The 20424-nt window shown below is 40.6% G+C and overlaps 1 protein-coding gene across 7 annotated transcripts in view; it reads left to right on the top strand.

Annotated features, from left to right (window-relative positions):
• Window positions 1-20424, top strand: part of NPAS3 (neuronal PAS domain protein 3) — a 676849-nt gene that overhangs the window by 526951 nt on the left and 129474 nt on the right. For 6 of the 7 annotated variants that reach the window (XM_082275689.1, XM_082275688.1, XM_082275694.1 and 3 more), the window contains one exon: window positions 550-639. The exons of the other annotated variant lie outside the window; for it this stretch is intronic. In XM_082275689.1, the coding sequence (XP_082131815.1) occupies window positions 550-639 (90 nt within the window). The remainder of the gene's footprint in view (window positions 1-549; window positions 640-20424) is intronic. 7 annotated transcript variants of the gene reach the window in all.

Here is a 20424-nt window from a genome sequence, read left to right as displayed (position 1 = left end):
AAAACTAGCAGTTAACTCATGCATTGAGGGCACAGCTCCACTGCAAGGGAAACTTTTTTTTCTTTGCCCCGGAGACACATATATTATTTTAATGGAAATCAAATATTTTTGTATGTGTTGTGCACATTATTCCAACATTTCATAAATAATGTAATAACCAATAACCATCTTTTTTAAGAGTTACTTTTGTTTGAAGTCCAGAGCCGGTCATGATGTGAAGGAGAAGAAGTTCTGGTCATGTCCCCTCTGTATATCAGTGTGCAGCTTGTGCTTTCTCATCTGATTCTGTTGAGAACTGTCTATAATGCCACATTTTACCAATAGAAGAATGAAATGTGAACTGTCTCTGTATGTCTCTGCTTTTCCTGCTGCCTGCCTTCCCCTTTCTGTGTCTCTGTCTTATTTCTTGTTGTAGTTTTCTCCGCTCTTAGCGTTTCTATGTCCATATATCCTCTGTTATTTCTATTGTCTCATTGTTTGCACTTGGCTGTCTCCTGTTCTCCTCCCTGCCTCTCTGTTTGTGACTGTCTCTTGTTCTTTTCCCTGCAGTCTCTGGACGGCTTTGTATTTGCACTAAATCAAGAAGGAAAATTTTTGTACATTTCGGAGACTGTGTCCATCTACCTTGGCTTGTCTCAGGTGAGTGTCGCTCATCTGTTCCTCACACAAAAAAAGCCACTAATCCTGTTTTAAACTGGTTACATGGGAGCTGTCTTGTGAAAAGAGGACGAAAGGTGGAAATGTCAGTCCTGTCAACCAATCAAGTTTCGTCTTTTAAACCTGAAATCCAGGAATTATCTATTTTTAAATGTCCATTGTTCCAGCTTGGTTACATCTAATTCCTTATATCTCAAATCTGGAGGGCTGTAGGGGATGCAGAAATTCATACATACAGTCAGTGCCAGTCTCTTCTGGGTGCTGCTCGAACCCATTTCCTTCTGTATACTGAACACAGGGGATCACTTGCTCAGCACCTCATGCAGCCAATCAGAGACCATCTTATATTTTTTCAGTGAATACAAGGTGATCTCTGATTTTACGAGGCAGAGAGCTAGGGTGGATGACGCCATATTCTTTGCCACATCCAGTTAGAGAAAACCTTGTATTCATTGAGAAAAACACAAGACATTCTCTGAATGGTGGAGGTACTGAGCATGTTCAGTAAAAAAAATAGAAAGTCACTTGAAAAGCACCTGGAATAGATCAGCTCTGACTGCATATCACAGGCTACTTCAGCTAAGTTCTGCATCCCCAGTTGCCCTCTGGTTATGTTTATAAGCTATGATTAAGTAGATGTAACCAAGCTAAACCAATGTTAGTTTAAAAAATAACTAATTACGAGTTCAACTAATAACAAGTTCAGCTTTTAAATGAAAGAAAGAAATTCTGACTGGTCGCCCTACTGGATTATATCCTTCACCCTCCGTGTTTGCTTCAGCTTTCTTTGCTCCAAGTTTTTCCAAAGCAAAATGTTTTACTGTGCCCCCTTAGGAAACATATACCTAACATGTACCTATAGAGTCTGTATTACTGGTACATTTTTAGACTTCTTCAATATAAAGTGCAAGGAGCGAAGCGCAATGATCTTAGAAGTCAATTATTCAGACCAGCACAATAATAATTCCCTTTGGTTGCTGTTGAAATTGTGCTTGGCTTTATAAATTAGTATACAATACTACATTTCCTATAGAATCCAGACCTTAGTCTTTGCATTATTTATTAGAAACATGGCTTCTTCACAGTACGTATTTGTTTAGTTGCTGTGTTCATCTAATACATTGAACATAGCCTGTAAAAGAGAATGTGTCATAAGCTTGAAAAATTAGAATGTAACTAGAGAATTGTAGTAGTAGTAACACAAAGTTATTAAAGATAATCACTCTAGAGCACATATGTCACATATGTCCCTCCAGTTCTTGTCATGTGGCCCTCGCACCCAGTTTTGCAGCCGGAACGTGGCAAAACTCCATTCCCCCTCTTCCATCCCTTGCCCTCCATTCCCTGCAAGGTGAGACAAAGCCGCCTATACAGGGAGGTACTAGAGCCAGGCAAGTTAGGGGGGAGAGCTGCGAGAAAACTTCAGGGAGGGGGGTTGGGGTTGCACACTGTGAATTTAACCCCTAAACACTGCACTCTGTACACAGCACATCCCTGAACTCTGTATGTAACACACTCCTGAACCCTGCACTCTGTGCATACTGCACTCCTGAACCATGTACTCTGTAAACAGCACACTCCTGAGCTCTGCACTCTGTACATAGCATAATCCTGAGCTCTACTCTCTATACGTAATGCACTCCTGAACCCTGTACTCTGTAAACAGCACACTCCTGAGCTCTGCACTCTGTACTTAGCATAATCCTGAGCTCTACTCTCTATACGTAATGCACTCCTGAACCCTGTACTCTGTAAACAGCACACTCCTGAGCTCTGCACTCTGTACTTAGCATAATCCTGAGCTCTACTCTCTATACGTAATGCACTCCTGAACCCTGTACTCTGTAAACAGCACACTCCTGAGCTCTGCACTCTGTACATAGCATAATCCTGAGCTCTGCTCTCTATATGTAATGCACTCCTGAACCCTGTACTCTGTAAACAGCACACTCCTGAGCTCTGCACTCTGTACTTAGCATAATCCTGAGCTCTACTCTCTATACGTAATGCACTCCTGAACCCTGTACTCTGTAAACAGCACACTCCTGAGCTCTGCACTCTATACTTAGCATAATCCTGAGCTCTACTCTCTATACGTAATGCACTCCTGAACCCTGTACTCTGTAAACAGCACACTCCTGAGCTCTGCACTCTGTAAATAGCATAATCCTGAGCTCTACTCTCTATACGTAATGCACTCCTGAACCCTGTACTCTGTAAACAGCACACTCCTGAGCTCTGCACTCTGTACTTAGCATAATCCTGAGCTCTACTCTCTATACGTAATGCACTCCTGAACCCTGTACTCTGTAAACAGCACACTCCTGAGCTCTGCACTCTGTACTTAGCATAATCCTGAGCTCTACTCTCTATACGTAATGCACTCCTGAACCCTGTACTCTGTAAACAGCACACTCCTGAGCTCTGCACTCTGTACATAGCATAATCCTGAGCTCTGCTCTCTATATGTAATGCACTCCTGAACCCTGTACTCTGTACATAGCATAATCATAACCTCTGCGCTCTGCATATAACGCACTCCTGAACCCAGCACTCTTTACGTAGTGAACTCTAGATACAACTGGCCCATTGATAGCAACCATACTGCTGATGCAGCCCGCAATGAAATTGAGTCTGACACCTCTGCTTTAGAGGATACAACTGTAGTGTAAAGTATAACATTATATTTGTGGGTGCAACCTATCAATGTACCAGGAGCTACTATGTGAATGATAGCACCATCATTCAGCAGTCCTTACACTAATAACCTGAATGTTTGTTCTCCATTGAGGTCACAGAAATAGTTTTTGGGTTCCCCAGAATGCCATATGTGTAATTGATCACTTTGGTGGGTGTAAAAAAACTGAAAGAAAGCTGACACCTTACAATGAAGAGAGGCTCTACATCAGGGTTTCTCAACCAGGGTTCCTCAGAACCTTGGGGTTCCCGCAGGGGTTGTTAGGGTTTCCCTGAGCAATGAGAGATTTCTTGCTTCTCAGATGAGTAACCACTAAAACCATTGATGTTTTTAGCTATCTGTAAGAAGGAATTCTTTCCAATGACCACAAATATAAGAAGCATTCTTCCCAGTGACCATCACAATAGTGTACTGTGAGCTGTAAATATATTAATTATTAGCAGGGTTTGCTGAAAGACAAAAACTTATTTGAAGAATCCCTCTATGTTATAAAGGTTGGAAGAGGTCTGCAACCCAACTTCCCAGTTGTGAATGTCCTCTTTTTGCCAGACAGCATTTTTAGAGACCCATGTACTGTATATTGAGTTTACACCTAGTGCAATGTTGATAGACACCTACACACTGATTATGGGTATGGGTTCTCCATATGTAGTATGCCAATGTTGGTCAGTATATTTGCATTGTATGCTGCCAGCCTCATTAATGAGGTTCTCACCCTTAACAAAGTAGACCAGTGTATCAGGTACCCTCATTTAGTCACAGTTAAGGGGGGTACCGCTCGCACCTGTCTCATTACCAATATAAAGACCCCATCCAGGTGTAGTTTAATTGCTGATCAAGTGCCCATCAGTTAATATAAATTGTCACACATAAAATAAATTATTCGGAATACCAGTTTCCCATCAAATAAATGCCGAGATTATGACCCTTGTTCTGAAGAAGCCAGGAAAAATGTTTAGTTACATTGACAGTTCACTACAGGGGATCTGTTTTTAGTCAACAGTCTTTATAAAGGATATGTATGTGTCTGCTAAATGTGCTCAATGGTTAGTTTGTTGACTACACACGATCAGCACCTTAGTATATGTATGACACCCTTATTGTTCTGCCCTTTGTGTATCATTGTTGTGTTTCTGTGGCTACCCCTTAGTACTTAGCAGACAAGTGCCGAGGCTGTTGGCAGTACCTGCGATTTTATATAACATTTACCTTCTCTCAGTGGTTTTGTGCTCTTTGCCTGCTGTGACCTGGGAGAGGCCAGTCAAGTGTCCCTGTTGTCTCCGGGGTCCCATTAGCCGCTAATCCAGGTCCAGATGTGAGCCATGGGATCTGACACCGTCACCATGTCTGCTCACCTCCCATTAAATAAAGTGTGATAGAGCAATGCCTGCAGTGCATTTTAATATAGTTATGAAGAAGAAATGGGAGCCATCTCACCTGATTTCTTTAAATCCAAGTTCTTCCAGAAGGGGCAGGAGGACATCTGTCTCTAACTGCAGGAACAATGAGAATTCGGTCAAATATTTGGAAAACATGTCAACTCTTTCTGCCTGCTTGAATTATCATTGTACATAATTGCTGCTTGGTGTTTTTCCATTAACTCTATTGCATTGACACACTACAGAGTGCTCCGGGGTATTGTTCTGTAGAGAAATAAAAACATTCTTCAATTAGGTGTTGTGAAGAGCAGTACAGCACTTTGGGAAGACGCGTGCATGAATGGCAACATGGCAGTCAGGTTTTCTGGAAGGTAATTAAAAGTGCAGTTACGTCATGTGAGATGTAATGTGTGATGCTGAATATCATAGAAGTGAACAGAGGGATTATGATCACCCAAGCAATGTGATAGTGCAGTATAATGGTGAGCAGATTAAAATAAAACAGTGTAGTGATGGGAAAGATATAATCCAGCAGTGTGATAGAAAGAATATAATCCAGCAATGTGATATTATGGGAGTTGTAATGCAGAAATGTAGTATTGTGGAGGCTATAATCCATCAAACTGATAGTGTAGGCTTTTTTAAACTAGGAATATGATAGTATGCATATAATCCTGCAATGCAATAATAAAGAGGTTGCAATTCAGCAATGTGATAAATATGAAGATTGTAATCCAGCAATGCGCTAGTATGGAAGTTGTAATACAGTAATGTGGTGGTATGGAGGTTGCAGTCCAGCAATGTGATAGTATAGAGGTTGTAATACAGTAATGTGGTGATATGGAGGTTGCAGTCCAGCAATGTGATAATATGGAAGTTGTAATGCAGTAATGTGGTGGTATGGAGGTTGCAGTCCAGCAATGTGAAAACATGGAAGTTGTAATACAGCATGTGGTGGTATGGGGGTTGCAGTCCAGCAATGTGATAATATGGAAGTTGTAATACAGCACAGTAATGTGGTGGTATGGGGGTTGCAGTCCAGCAATGTGATAATATGGAAGTTGTAATACAGGAATGTGGTGGTATGGAGGTTGCAGTCCAGCAATGTGAAAACATGGAAGTTGTAATACAGCATGTGGTGGTATGGAGGTTGCAGTCCAGCATTGTGATAGTATAGAGGTTGTAATGCAGTAATGTGGTGGTATGGAGGTTGCAGTCCAGCATTGTGATAGTATAGAGGTTGTAATACAGTAATGTGGTGGTATGGAGGTTGCAGTCCAGCATTGTGATAGTATAGAGGTTGTAATACAGTAATGTGGTGGTATGGAGGTTGCAGTCCAGCAATGTGATAACATGGAAGTTGTAATACAGGAATGTGGTGGTATGGAGGTTGCAGTCCAGCAATGTGATAACATGGAAGTTGTAATACAGTAATGTGGTGGTATGGAGGTTGCAGTCCAGCATTGTGATAGTATAGAGGTTGTAATACAGTAATGTGGTGGTATGGAGGTTGCAGTCCAGCATTGTGATAGTATAGAGGTTGTAATACAGTAATGTGGTGGTATGGAGGTTGCAGTCCAGCAATGTGATAACATGGAAGTTGTAATACAGGAATGTGGTGGTATGGAGGTTGCAGTCCAGCAATGTGATAACATGGAAGTTGTAATACAGGAATGTGGTGGTATGGAGGTTGCAGTCCAGCAATGTGATAACATGGAAGTTGTAATACAGCAATGTGGTGGTATGGAGGTTGCAGTCCAGCAATGATAGTATAGAGGTTGTAATCCAGTGCTGTGTTTATCAGAAGGAAGTAATTCAGCAAAGCAATAGGGAGGTTACAATTTAGCAATTTAATGCCTAGATGGTTATAATCCAGTGATTTGATGGTGAACGGAATACAATATAGCAAAGCTACTGTATGAAAGATATAATCCAGTAACATGGTTGACAGTAATTACTGAACCAGTATTGGAATTAAAAATAAATTGCGTATAAATGCCGCTCTGCTAAATCATGTGATGGGTAATTGGTGTGGTTGTGACTAGTGTCATTCAGTGATGTGGTAACAGATTAGTACTTATGATTATGAGTTATGTTTACTTTGTATTGCTTGTTATAATTTGTTTGTCATATTTTCAGATGTGTTTTGTTTATTTTTTTAGAGTAGGCTTTTCTTCCTTGGTTAACATGGAAATATGGCATCTGAGTTCTTCATAAAGTTGTCATGCCCGCGAAACGTGTTGACCATAATATGCTCACATCATCTGGATGGGAGCATATGCTGCCATAAAACTGGACATAGCTTTCATCATTGATGGTGTCTTTCCAGATGTGCACACTGACCATTCTGTACGCAGTAATGCACCCCCATACCATAAGAGATGCAGGCCTTTGAACTGAGCGTTGATAACAAGCCAGCTTCTTTAGTCCTGAGAAAACAGCGCACATGGCTGTCAAAAACAATGTCAAATTTCGATTTGTTTAACCAAAGAACAGGTTTTCACTTTGCAACAGACCATTTTTTATTGAGTTTTGGTCCAGAGAAGATGGCTGTGTGTTCTGGATCATGTTTAAATATGGCTTCTTCTTTCTATGATAGAGCTTTAAAGGAGAAGTTCATCTTGGTAACATGTTACACCAGTATTCAGGGTGTAACTCTAACGCGTTACCGTTGCAGCACTTCTTGTTTGGCTATAGGACAGAAAGTGAAGTGAAATCTCCGCAATGGGACACAGATGGCAAAAAAAAATCTGACAGGGGCTATAACCCTCCCTCAAAAATGAAAAACAAATGCCTATAATTCTACTTTCAGTCTCTTCAGAAGTGCTGCATCTTGTGCATTGAGATCAGCAGAAAGTTACCCTGAACACTACAATTGAACTTTTGCTGTTCTGCATACACATTTATGTACACACAACACTTATACCCATATACCTTATACTTATGCCCCATATACCTCATTGCTACTTTATTATTGTTTTTACAAAGGCAAACTCATCCTTTAACTTTCCTTTTTTTGATGGCACAGCGAAATGTGTTCACAGGTAGTGATTTTTGGAAGTGTTCCTGAGCCAATGCAGTGATGTCCATCACAGAACCATGCCTGTTTATATTGGAGTGCTGTTTGATGGCCCGAAGATCATGAACATCCAATATTGCGTTTCAGCCTTGTCCCTTGCGCAGAGAGATTTCTCTAGATTCTAGATTTTGGAAATTGGGGTTGTTCTTGCTAGTAGTTCTGTTTGATATATAATTTGAGATAATACCCCACAGGATTTTATTAGTATAGTTTAGTTCTGCCATTTAAAATATGGAACTAGATCTAGTGGAGTCCTTGGCTCAATGAGTCAGGGCTGTTGTGGCTGCAAACTGGGACCTTCTCAATATCAGGTAGGTGGGGGTCATAATATTATCGGTGTAGAAGAAACATAGAAACTGCCAATATTCTCCTGTAGATGCTAGTTGCCTGGCTGTCACGTTGACCTTCTTGCTTCAATAATTTCAGTTACTGACCCAGAACAAATATGTAGATGAGAATTTCTGACTCTCCTAATCTGCATATATGTTCCAGGTCAGTGATTGAGAAGGTTCTGATGCCTGAGGGACATGGTAACAGCCACTCAACTAACCCTTTTCAGAAGTTAGCAGTGACAAACTTCATATTTCTTCCATGACAGGTTCACTTTATTTTTACTGTAATGTACACAAAAAAATGACTAGTTACATTTTTACATGTACTCCATAATATATTGCTAAAAAGTAATTGATTTGGTTGCTAGCGTATTGCAAAGGTGTTTATTCTAAATAAAAAAAGTCAGATTTTTATTTTATATCCACCTGTCTCCTTATACAAAGGTATTTTCTGTATTGTAGTTCTATAGAGGAACAGACTATAGTAAATAAGCTAAGCTAGCAGTGAAGAGAAAATCCATTAATGTGATGGTCAGTAATAAAGTAGTCCATTAGTGTCTGGTAAATGGGGTAATATGGTTGTCCAGCTAAGTGATGGAGTGCTGGTTAGAAAGACAGCTAAGCTGGGTGAAGGAGGACAGAGCAAACACTTAATCAATACATTACAGCATACAATGGAAGTGCTTGTTGGTCTACAATGTGCAGAAGTTTGGTAGGAAGGATTTGTAATTAAATGGGTTGTTGAACTAGTTAGTAGGTAGATTTAGGTAACAGGCAGTATTTATGGGTCAATGGAGTAGCACAGTTAGGATTTGTAGCAGTGTTAATTTCGTTGACTAAAACCGACTAAAACATTTTCGTTGACTAAATTAGCACAATTTTAGTCAACTAAAATACGACTAAAACAAAAACAATTCAGGTGACGAAAATACGACTAAAACTAAAATGGCATTTTAGTCTTAAGACTAAAATACGACTAAAACTAAAATGGCATTTTAGTCATAAGACTATAACTAAAACTAAATAAAAAATTGACATCATCAAAATTAACACTCCTCTGCTGGCAATTTCTATATCGGCAACACAATTCCATCCAGAGCATGTAATAATAGCACATTAAAGTTTAAACATGTATTGCACCACCGCATACGCATAAGTAAGGAGCATCTACTAAGCTGCTGAAAACAATTAAGAAAAAGGCTTTTCTTATATTTTTCCCTAATATTTAATGTTGGTAATATATTCAGGTAATATGTGCAATGACATTACAGCCAATGGAGTTTACAGCAGTGTTAATTTCGTCAACTAAAACGTATTCGTCACCGCTTTTGTCACCGGCATTTTTCAACTGACGAAAACAAGACGCAAAGTATAGCACATTTTTGTCAAATGACAACAACTATGACGAAAATGAAATCCGTTTTCGTTAACGAACGAAAACTAAACGAGAATGTGAGGCAGGGACGTTTACCCAACTTCCGGTTTTCACGGAGCTACGCCTGTGTGGCGTCTGGCGTGGCGTGCCCCGTGACGTCCGACGTGAGGAGTGGACTACTACAAGAGAGTTGACTCGAGACCAGTCACCTGACCTCACCAGAGCACTGCAGCTGCAGCACTACAGCCAGACGCGCCAGGCCCGACTCATCACACGGCACTGGCACCCGGCCACCACCACATCCAGAGCAGAGCACCCACTGTGAGTTAACAGCCAGGACAGCTATTACTCCCTCCCTGAGTCCCCTCAGACCACTCACCAGTCACCACTGGCATCCGATTCCACCATCCATCCAGGACTGTGTGTGTGCATATAGGTCGCTGAGGCCTGCCCGGCCCATCCTGTTCAACAACTTCAGTTCAGAGTCAGACCAGAGACCACCCTTAAACCTGAGACCCCCCTCCAGCACTCTGAGCAGCACTGTGTGCACTTACTGCACTGACTGCAGGCAGTAGCATTACAGGCCTCCTCTCTGACCTGACCATGACCATTTAGATGACTAAAATGAGTTTTAGTCTACTAAAATGTAGGACGGTTTAGTCGACTAAAATGTACTGGAGTTTTAGTCGACTAAATACGACTAAAACTAAAACACTTGCAGAAGACTAAAATGGGACTAAAACTAAAATGCCATTTTAGTCCTAAGACTAAGACTAAAACTAAATTGAAATTTGCTGCCAAAATTAAATCTCATATGTAGACATTCATAAAAGGTCAGTCTACCCAAAAGTTTTATTTTAACTACAGAGCGTTGTCCGCCACTTGTTTCTTATGTGACTTGGACATTTTATTGGTGTATTTCCTAACTCTTTTTCTGACTAAGGATGAACCCCAATTTGGTCAGAACTTGAGATGGAACCAAACACTAGAAGGAAGCTGTCCCTACTGCTCTTCGCTGCCCAATCAAGTACAGCCAAGGCATTCCTTGCCCCGCGGCTGCATGTACACAAAGGGGCAGGGACATAATTGAACTAATAATTATTGTCTTAGATCTAAGATCTAAGTTCTGGTCGCCGGTCCTCAGGAGGGATGTGTTGGAGCTGGAGAGAGTCCAGAGAAGGGCAACTAAACTGATTAGGGGATTGGAGGACCTTAATTATGAGGAGCGTCTGCAATCGCTTGATTTATTCTCCCTGGAGAAGAGACGCCTGAGGGGGTACATGGTAGCAATTTATAAATATCTCAATGGGGATCTCAGCTTAGAAAAAAATGCTATTCAGTCGAAGGGATTGCATGAGGACTCGAGGACATACAAGAGGAGAAGCGTTTTAACCTCAGGCAACGTGGGGGGTTCTTTACTGTTAGGGCTACAAGATTGTGGAATTCTCTACCACAAGAGGTGGTTTCTGCGGGAAGTATGGTGGCTTTCAAAAGACTCTTAGACGTACATCTCAAGGATCAGAACATTCAGGGATATGTGAGATGATTACGGCCACACACACACCTACACAGGTTGAACTGGATGGACTATTGTCTTTATTCAACCTCACCTACTATGTAACTATGTAACTAATTTGGTCATGTGGTCATATTGGGTCAATGATGTCACAAGCATCCCTGTCCTGTTGTGTACATGCTGCTGGGGGGTGGAGAATGCCCAGGCTGTAGTTGAATTGGTAGCAGTGGGTGGGATTGATGGCTTCCTTCTGGGTTCAGTCCGAACCCATGTTCAGACCAACCTTGGTTTTTTGACCACCTGAGGGCTTTGGTTGTTTCTGTCTACCTTTGTGTTTTCCAGCACTTGCTAGTTTATTTTTCTATATACAAATACATTCACAATCTTGCATGGAGAGTGGGAGCCCCTTATAATGGCCACAGCAGGTTTGCTGGGCCAGAAACTCAAGTGCAACAATATCACCAATAAAGTACATGGGAGTTGTACAATTCCAGTTGTGACTGCACAGTTTAATTTTAACCTGTATGTTCTCATTATAATAACAGATTATATTAAAAATATAGTATAGCAGAGAAATTATTTAGTGCATTGAGACTTCCTGTCCAGGAATTTTATAAATTATAATTACAAGCTTCTTCCATCCTAAAATGGGGACTAACATAAATTAATTACACGGCAATGTTTTCCAAGGCCTCATGCACATGCACTTCCCTGATCGTCCTTTTTCCTTGCAGAATAAGAGCTGTTAAAGAAATGCACCTAAAGCCACATTTTGCACGTGCATTTAGGTTTGCTTAGGCACATCAAGTGTTTGAGCGTTTATTGATTCCATTGACCAAAATATTAATTTATTCTGGCTTTTGGAATGAATGAACACTCAAGGTTCCATGCACACTAGCGTTTTTCATAAGCTCAAAAAAAGCTAGAAAAAAACGCTGGATGAAAAATACTGATAATAGCATTTTTGTGCCAGCTTCAAGTAGCATTTTAGAAGCTTTTAGAGGCATTTAGAAACTTTTAGGAGCATTAGCATATTGTGTATGTATGGGTGGTTCCTGCGCTATCTGAGGCGGTGTTAATTCCTTCTTATTGCTGCACCACGGTACTGGTACCAGGAACCAGTTGACACAGTAATTAAATGGGGGGGTTTTATGGTGCGCTTCAAAAGTGAATTAAACTCCAAGAACGTTATTTAAAACTTAAATATAATATAATTAATAGATTTGTTTGTGCTGTGCGTGTGAAAGATGGGGTGTTTATTTTTAGTACCTACGTATCCTTGTAGCTATAAATATATTATGCTTCAATAAGTATTGTGATCATATGAATCGTGGAATAAACAAATTTTCCAATCTATAAAGTGCTAGGTGCTATAATTCATCTATAAATACAGATAATGCAAACAAAGTTCTTAAAAACCAATAGGGATTCAAATAAATGTCCGTTCTTCCAAAACACCACAAATAAAATAATCAAGTGTGTGACTTCATTCTCCAACTTTAATCACAAAGTGCTTCCGTGCAGTTAAAGGTGCTGTGACTTTCTCCTCCACCAGGTGTCACTTCTAGGTGCTCTAAACTCTCACCTCAGTAATGTACATAAATCGCCTGTGTATATATATCTTTTCCCCGATTTGGTGCTCCACGGCTCACGTATCCTATCTGAAGGGTCTTATCCGTGGTCCCGGAATGCCTCTAGGGGTCCGTATTGGGGTACTTATTTTCTATGGATTCCTTAAATTTGGTCCGCTTGTTACAGGCGTGTAAACAGTATAATTAGCGCTGGGAGAACTTCGCTCCGATTCTCAGCGTCACTTCCGGTTACGGCGGCTCCTCCTACGCGTTACGTCACGTCGCGTGACTTCCTCAGGGAGCCACTCCCTGAGGAAGTCACGTGACGTAACGCGTAGGAGGAGCCGCCGTAACCGGAAGTGACGCTGAGAATCGGAGCGAAGTTCTCCCAGCGCTAATTATACTGTTTACACGCCTGTAACAAGCGGACCAAATTTAAGGAATCCATAGAAAATAAGTACCCCAATACGGACCCCTAGAGGCATTCCGGGACCACGGATAAGACCCTTCAGATAGGATACGTGAGCCGTGGAGCACCAAATCGGGGAAAAGATATATATACACAGGCGATTTATGTACATTACTGAGGTGAGAGTTTAGAGCACCTAGAAGTGACACCTGGTGGAGGAGAAAGTCACAGCACCTTTAACTGCACGGAAGCACTTTGTGATTAAAGTTGGAGAATGAAGTCACACACTTGATTATTTTATTTGTGGTGTTTTGGAAGAACGGACATTTATTTGAATCACTATTGGTTTTTAAGGACTTTGTTTGCATTATCTGTATTTATAGATGAATTATAGCACCTAGCACTTTATAGATTGGAAAATTTGTTTATTCCACGATTCATATGATCACAATACTTATTGAAGCATAATATATTTATAGCTACAAGGATACGTAGGTACTAAAAATAAACACCCCATCTTTCACACGCACAGCACAAACAAATCTATTAATTATATTATATTTAAGTTTTAAATAACGTTCTTGGAGTTTAATTCACTTTTGAAGCGCACCATAAAACCCCCCCATTGCATTAGCATATTATTAGCATTTTCGCAGTACATGAAGAAAAAAAAGCTCAAGAAAGCTGTTAGTAGCATTTTAGTAGCATTTAGAAGCAGTTAGGAGCATTCAGCATTCTGCTGGAAAAAACACTCCAAAAAAACTCATACTCATAAAACTCATACAAAAACCTGTTAACCCTTGTAGTGTGGTAGCAGCCTCACTGCAAGGGAGAATTTTCAAATTTCCCAGAGTTGTGCTTTACATAACATTTTTTGGCGCTAAGTTTTATACCTTTGTAATTTTGTGACGTGCTATGCAAATTGTTGGCACTATTTAAATTCTATGTAACAATAATATACTAGAAAATGCACATTATCCACTTGATGCCAAATCACATACATGTAATTATTTGACTTTAAAGCGGTAGTATACTCCGCTTTTTAATTTTTACCTATAATAAGGCTTACCTGTAGGTAAAATTAATATCTCCTAAACCTGCATGGTTTAGGAGATATTCACCCTGCATGAAGCCGCTGACACCAGCAGCATATCTTGCCTGACCTTCAGAGCTCCTTGCCGGAAAGTGAACTCCCGTGCGTATGCGCGGTAGTGACGACATCGCGGCTCTGGCCACTCACAGCACTGGAGCCGCCGAACCCGGAAGAGACGTCGAGGGAACATGACAGCTCCCTCAGCAGTGTCTGGGCGAATCTGTGGGGGATTTGTTCTAAGGTAAGTATTTCATAATGTGCTAGTATGTGATGCATGCTAGCACATTATGTCATTGTCCTGCAGGGTTTTTTTTTTTTCACACAGTGGATACAACTGCTTTAAGTAGTTGCAGTGCAGCTACAGGCTGCCAGTATTGTTTTTTTATGCTGGCAGGCGGCTTTTATGTAAAAGCCATTAATTAGCCACTGGATAGCAATTACAGGTGGCAGGAGGGGTCACTTTCACATCTCGGCGAGGAGCCCGGCATCCGATCTGGCGATTGCGCTGGCTTACAATAGAGGTGGCCTGGAGACTGAATCATCTCTGATCACCTCTATGGTCTAGGAGACCCAGATGTAAACTGCATCATTTTTAAATTTGGAAAGTATCTGATCACACCAATCTTGGTGAGATCAGATGCTTGTAAGGACATAGGAGACATCTGGGGTCTAATAGACCCCAGATCTCTCCATAAAGAGTACCTGTCACAGTCTATTGCTGTCACAAGGGATGTTTAAATCTCTTGTGAGGGCATAAAAGTAATTAAAAAAAAAATTATGAAACTGTAAGTGTAAAAATAAAAAAAAACTAAACATTAAACATCAAAGCGACAGCTATAATTCTAGCACTAGTCCTCCTCTGTAACTCTAAACTGGTAACTCTAAACGGAGACATGTTAGGCATTTATTTACTCGGCATTACACCGTCTTTTATGTTTTACCACAAAAATGGGTATTATATTTTGTTTGTGTGCATTAAAATTCATCAAAGTGTATTTAAAAAAAAAAATGCATTTGAAAAACCGCTGCGTAAATACCGTGTGACAGAAAAAATTGCAAAACCCGCTATTTTATTCTCTAGGGCAGGGTTTCTCAACCTAGAGTTCCTCCTGAGGTTGTTAGGGGTTCCCTGAGCAATGGGCAATTTCTGCCTCTCAGATAAGTTCCCAATGACACCATTGTTCCTTTTAGCTCTCTGTAAGGGGGTAATTATTCCCAATGATGACAAGAGTAAGGGTCATTCTTCCCACTGACTGTCACACTAATGTGTCATGAGTTGTAGATTTTAAATTTTTAGCAGGGGTTCCCCGAGACCAGAAATTTATTTCAAGGGTTCGTCTGTGTTGAAAAGGTTGAGAATGGGTGCTCGAGGGCCTCTGCTAAAAAATTTTGGGGGTTCTATGTAATTTTTGTAGCAAAAAATACAGATTTTTACTTTGCTTTAAAAATTGTCAGAAAAAGGAAGAGTCTTCAAGGGGTTAAATTGTAATATTTTGCCATATTTTGAAATGATGGAACACAAAGGCAATAGGAGTTGATTTTGTCCAGCAGATGAATGGTTTCAGAGATGAGAAATCAGCCCCATCGACTCTTATTCTACCATCGCACCCAGCTGTAGGCTGAGCCTGCCTGTCAGTGCATTGGCATTTGCCTGTAATTGAGACGTGTGTGTTTTCCTTGTTGAACAGATGGTAGAGTGTTTGTGCTTGGGGAGATTGCTAAACTATTGCTGCCTTCCCTGGGCCAGCACAGAACCAGCTCCTGGGTCCGCGCCACAGGCACAGCCTCCTGTGCCAAGAGAGCATATGCCCAAAGAAAGACTTCTACTTTGCGGGAATTGACACATCTGGAAGATGGAGGGTGGAGGTATGGAGCCGTATATTACAGGGGCATAGGCTGCCATTCACCAATAAACTTTCAGGAACACTTTTCTTGTCTTGTTCCTTACGTACGTGTTCCTGCATGAATGGGAGATTTTACAATTAAATGAAGTATGTTGAGAGGTGAATATATAAAGTAATGACCTTGTATATATAAAAACTATAGTGCCAGTGTGACTTTAGAATAATATAGTGTACCATAGGGGCCTCCTATATACACAGAGTATACAAAACCTGGCTAATGTATCTAATTACATTACTGGAATCCAGACAGACAGACAGATAATGGATAATGTATAACCTCCATATATTCATTTTTTAATCCACATATTTGCATGTTTAGAAGATGACAGTCGTCTTGGGGAGAGGTAGGAATTATTTTGACAGTCTGAGCATAACATGTTCTGGTGACAGCTAACTCGCTGATCTCTGGAGAATCCCATGATCAAAGTGCAATAGCGTGCCAACTTTTAACAGTTGGCTACAGTTGATCCATAAAATAATTGTTAAGACATTACCAACACAGACTGCAGTCAAACCCAAGAGTACTATAGAAGGAAGAAGGATTCGCTGGACGTTATATAATATTATTTGTGCATATTTGCTAGTCTTCTTTTATGTATTTTATTATTTTGAAAATAATATAATAAGTACATGGTAAGCTGAAGAAAGCACGGATTTGGGAAGGAAAGGCTTGGCATAGGCATTATTATAGCTACTGAGATTTAAAAAAAAAAATGGAAAAACAAAATGAGAAAAAATACAATTGACCACCAAGTTCTCTTTCTAAACTTTTTTAAGTTTCATAAAACTTTTAAACTTCTAAACTTTCATAAAATATAGCCCCAACCAAACAGCCCAGCCAGGTTAAGAATGCATGCACGTCGGACTGATCTTTTCTGGGCGTTTTTTGCAGCCCTCTAAATCCTTATTTATGCTTATATGGAGTTAAACTCTAGATCAGCCTTTTTCAATCAGGGTGCCCACTCACACCCTGGTGTGCCTTGAGGTTTCTTCCTTGGCAAAATGCCTAAAAATTGCCCAAAAATTGTATACAAGCCAGTTTGTGGATGAAGTCTGCCTTTTTAGTTACACTTCATTGTGCACCATTACAATCTTCTAGCTGCCGGCATCCTAACAATCAATGACATCATAAGTTCATAAAAAGGATGTCAGTCCCCTGCATAGCATCATTCTTGTTTGACCCTCCCCTGCTCATCCCCATCAGTGTTGGAGTCACATTAGCTGAGCGATGGAGAAAAACTGAGGGAGAAGAGAAACATTGGAATACTATGTAATAAGGTACAGCGCCAAAATAGCAAATACTGAAAAAACACAGATTGTAGGTTTTGCAAAGTCCAAATAATCATGTGAGACCAGTTGCTGAGATGCAGAAAAGAATGCAGGAAAGTCCAACACTATAGACAGGAGCACAATCCTGACAGTCGCCACGTGCACAAATGAGGTATTGCTCTTACCAGAACTGTAGACCCCCTGTTAAGGAAGGTCAACCAAGCCAGAAACGTAGAAATAACCACCAGGATAGGTCCACTCAGAATCCTGCACCAGATCCACCAGTAAACTTCATCAAACATATGGTATCCTCAAAGGTTTAATGGCCTTGGATAATGGATGGTGTAGTCCCTCCAAAAAACAAATGAGGCTCCAATGGTGAAGTATGTACATTTATTGAAAGGTAAAAACAAGGAATAAAACTCACATGGCATCAAATGAAAACAGCATGTAATCCCAGTTGTAGTCGCCACGGCTGGAGGCGTGTCTGCATGAGGGCTGGCGTTACTGACGCGTTTCGTCTTCGTCAGACGTTGTCAAAGGCAAAGCCCTCCACATGCAGCACGCTATTTGTAGTGTCCCCTCGTTGGAAATGCGGTAACGCACTTCCACTTCCGGTATGTGATGACGCACTTCCGGTCGCGGCGTGCGTGACAACGCACTTCCGGTTCCGGCAAGAAGCGTAATGAAGCACTTCCGCCCGACCTTGCAGTGACCAGAAACGCTCAGATTGGAATACTAGTCAGAACCAATTTGCAGAAGTGTATTTGCTTTGTAAGAAAATATCACCTCTAACTCTGGGTGTCCTATTTGTTGCTTCATTATACAAAACTATTAGAACAGCTTTTACATTTTAGAATTGGGTGCCTCAAGGCTGTCTATCATTTTTAAAGGGTGCCTTGACTGAAAAAAGGTTGAGAAACACTTCTCTAGATGAACAACTAAATGTATTTCCTGCTATCAGCCCATGATTAAACGGTGAAGGAGCAAAAGCCTCGTCCCCAACCAAATAGCCCAGCCAGGCATATAGGTTATGAATGCATGCATGTCCGACTGATGTTTTCTGGGCCATATGCAGCCCTCTCAATCCTTCTTTCTGCTTATCTATTGTTAAACTCTAGATAAACAGCTAAATACATCTCCTGCTCTCAGCCCATGATTAGACAGTGAAGGAGCAGCAAAAGCCTGATGAAGTCATCTCTCTGATCTCTCCTGCTGTCAGCATGTTCCCTGGCTGCACATATGCATAAAATAAACCGGAATGGCTCTTAGTGTTGTCCCTCCCTTTCCCAGCCTGTATGTTGCTGTACAGGGGATTTTAAAGTCTGCTGTACATCGATTCAGATATGTCCAATTCCTTCTGAATCTACATTGGCACCACCTGGATCCACCAGGCAGAAAATTCTCTGCAGGATAACATCCCATAGCACCCAATCCGATGCAATCCGGTTTCCTGACAGCCATGGGTGATGGCTGCCAACAGCCAGATTTCGCTATCCATGCTGTTTAGGCTTCATGTACACGGGATGTTTGAAAAGCCCTCCTGAATGCTGGAACTTGACAGCTAGTAACTGATTGTTAGAAACGTCCGTTTTGCCGCGTTTACGTGCCGCGTTTAGAGGCGTTTGCATTTAGAAGTGTTTTTACATTGTAAAATGGTCACAAATTCATCCCCATTGAAAACACCTATAAATGAAACCCCTTATAAATGTGAGATACCGCGTTTAGATGCTTTTGCACGCTATTACAAGCATTTGGCCTTTCTAATGCCAATAAACTTCCGTCTGAACGCATTTTTTTGCTTTAAAAAAATGCCACTAAACTCAACTGCCTCTAAACAATTACAAATGTCTCAGTGTACATGGACAGATAAGATAACAGAGGAGAGTTCAGGGGCTGCTGAAAAAAACGCCCAACTGCTCCTAAACGTCCGTTTATCAGCAGCAGTGTTCATGAGGCCTAAGTGTGGATGGGGCAAATGAGTGATTCTCTTGTTCAATATGGCATGTATAGTCAACTTAGGAGACTGACAGGGTAACTCCACTTTTGTGGGGGAAAAAAATCAGCAAGAAAAAATATAGCGTTTACAATTGTGACACAAATCATATTGTAATTGAATATTATTAAAAATTACTTTTCCTTTTCAATCTGCAGCTGTTGTAATTTTCTGAAAATGCAATCCAATATGGCTACCTGGAGCTCTTCTATACACAGAATCTGTACTGACCACCCCCCAAAAACATAATTTCCTGCTTGTGTGATTGGCTCACTAATTTTCCCAGAAGTCTGCCTAGGGCTGGCCATATATGTTCAATTTTCTTGTACAATTGTCTGTTAGATTTACCAAAAAACATATAATATGAGGTCAAAACTAAACAACACTTTCAATTGTATCCAATTAGGCAGGCCTTTGTACTACATAGTTAAAAGTAAATCTAAAGAAAATTGTATACTATATGGCCAACCTAAGATACAAGTCAGATTTCTGGCATCCCCTGCAACACAAATGTGATTTTTGGTGAGATACTCCCAATAGGAACACATCTAAAGGGATGCAGGCCCTGCAGCTTTCCTCATTAGAGCCCTGCAGCTGCCACAGCTGATTGATAATTATGAAACCACTCCCATTAGACCCACTCAGCACAGAGGAACAAACAAAGATTTCTTCAGAATAGCAAAAGGTAGGAATCTGTAACAAAGTTTGCTAAAATCCCTGCAATGTACATAGGTCACCCAGAGGGGAATATTTTTTTCTCAACAAAAGTGGAGTTACGCTTTAAATCAAGTAAAATTCAGGTACAATCAGCAGTGACATTTAAAGATAAAATACAATTAAAGTTTTTATATAAATACATAACTACTTTAATGGGTATAATTAAAAAAACTCCCACTCTGACTACAATAAAGAAGTATTTTTAGAGACGAGCATTGTTAACCATGTGAATATCTCGCTTTGTATTGTGTACTATGTCATGGTTGTGACCTGTTGATCTGTGGAATGGTAATGCCGTTTCTGTGAAAATAAAGAATGTATAATTGGAAAAAAAAAACCTCCCACTCTGTCATAGAGATTATTTATAGCAAATGTGGATCCATGTGATTCCATGGACTGATTGGTTCATTATTTCATACATTCATAGGA

This window comes from Pelophylax lessonae, assembly GCF_965119305.1.
Source record: "Pelophylax lessonae genome assembly, chromosome: 13".
In the NCBI taxonomy this organism is placed as follows: Eukaryota; Metazoa; Chordata; class Amphibia; order Anura; family Ranidae; genus Pelophylax; species Pelophylax lessonae.
Note: the sequence above shows the minus strand (reverse complement) of the source record. Positions and strands in the feature narration are given on the sequence as shown.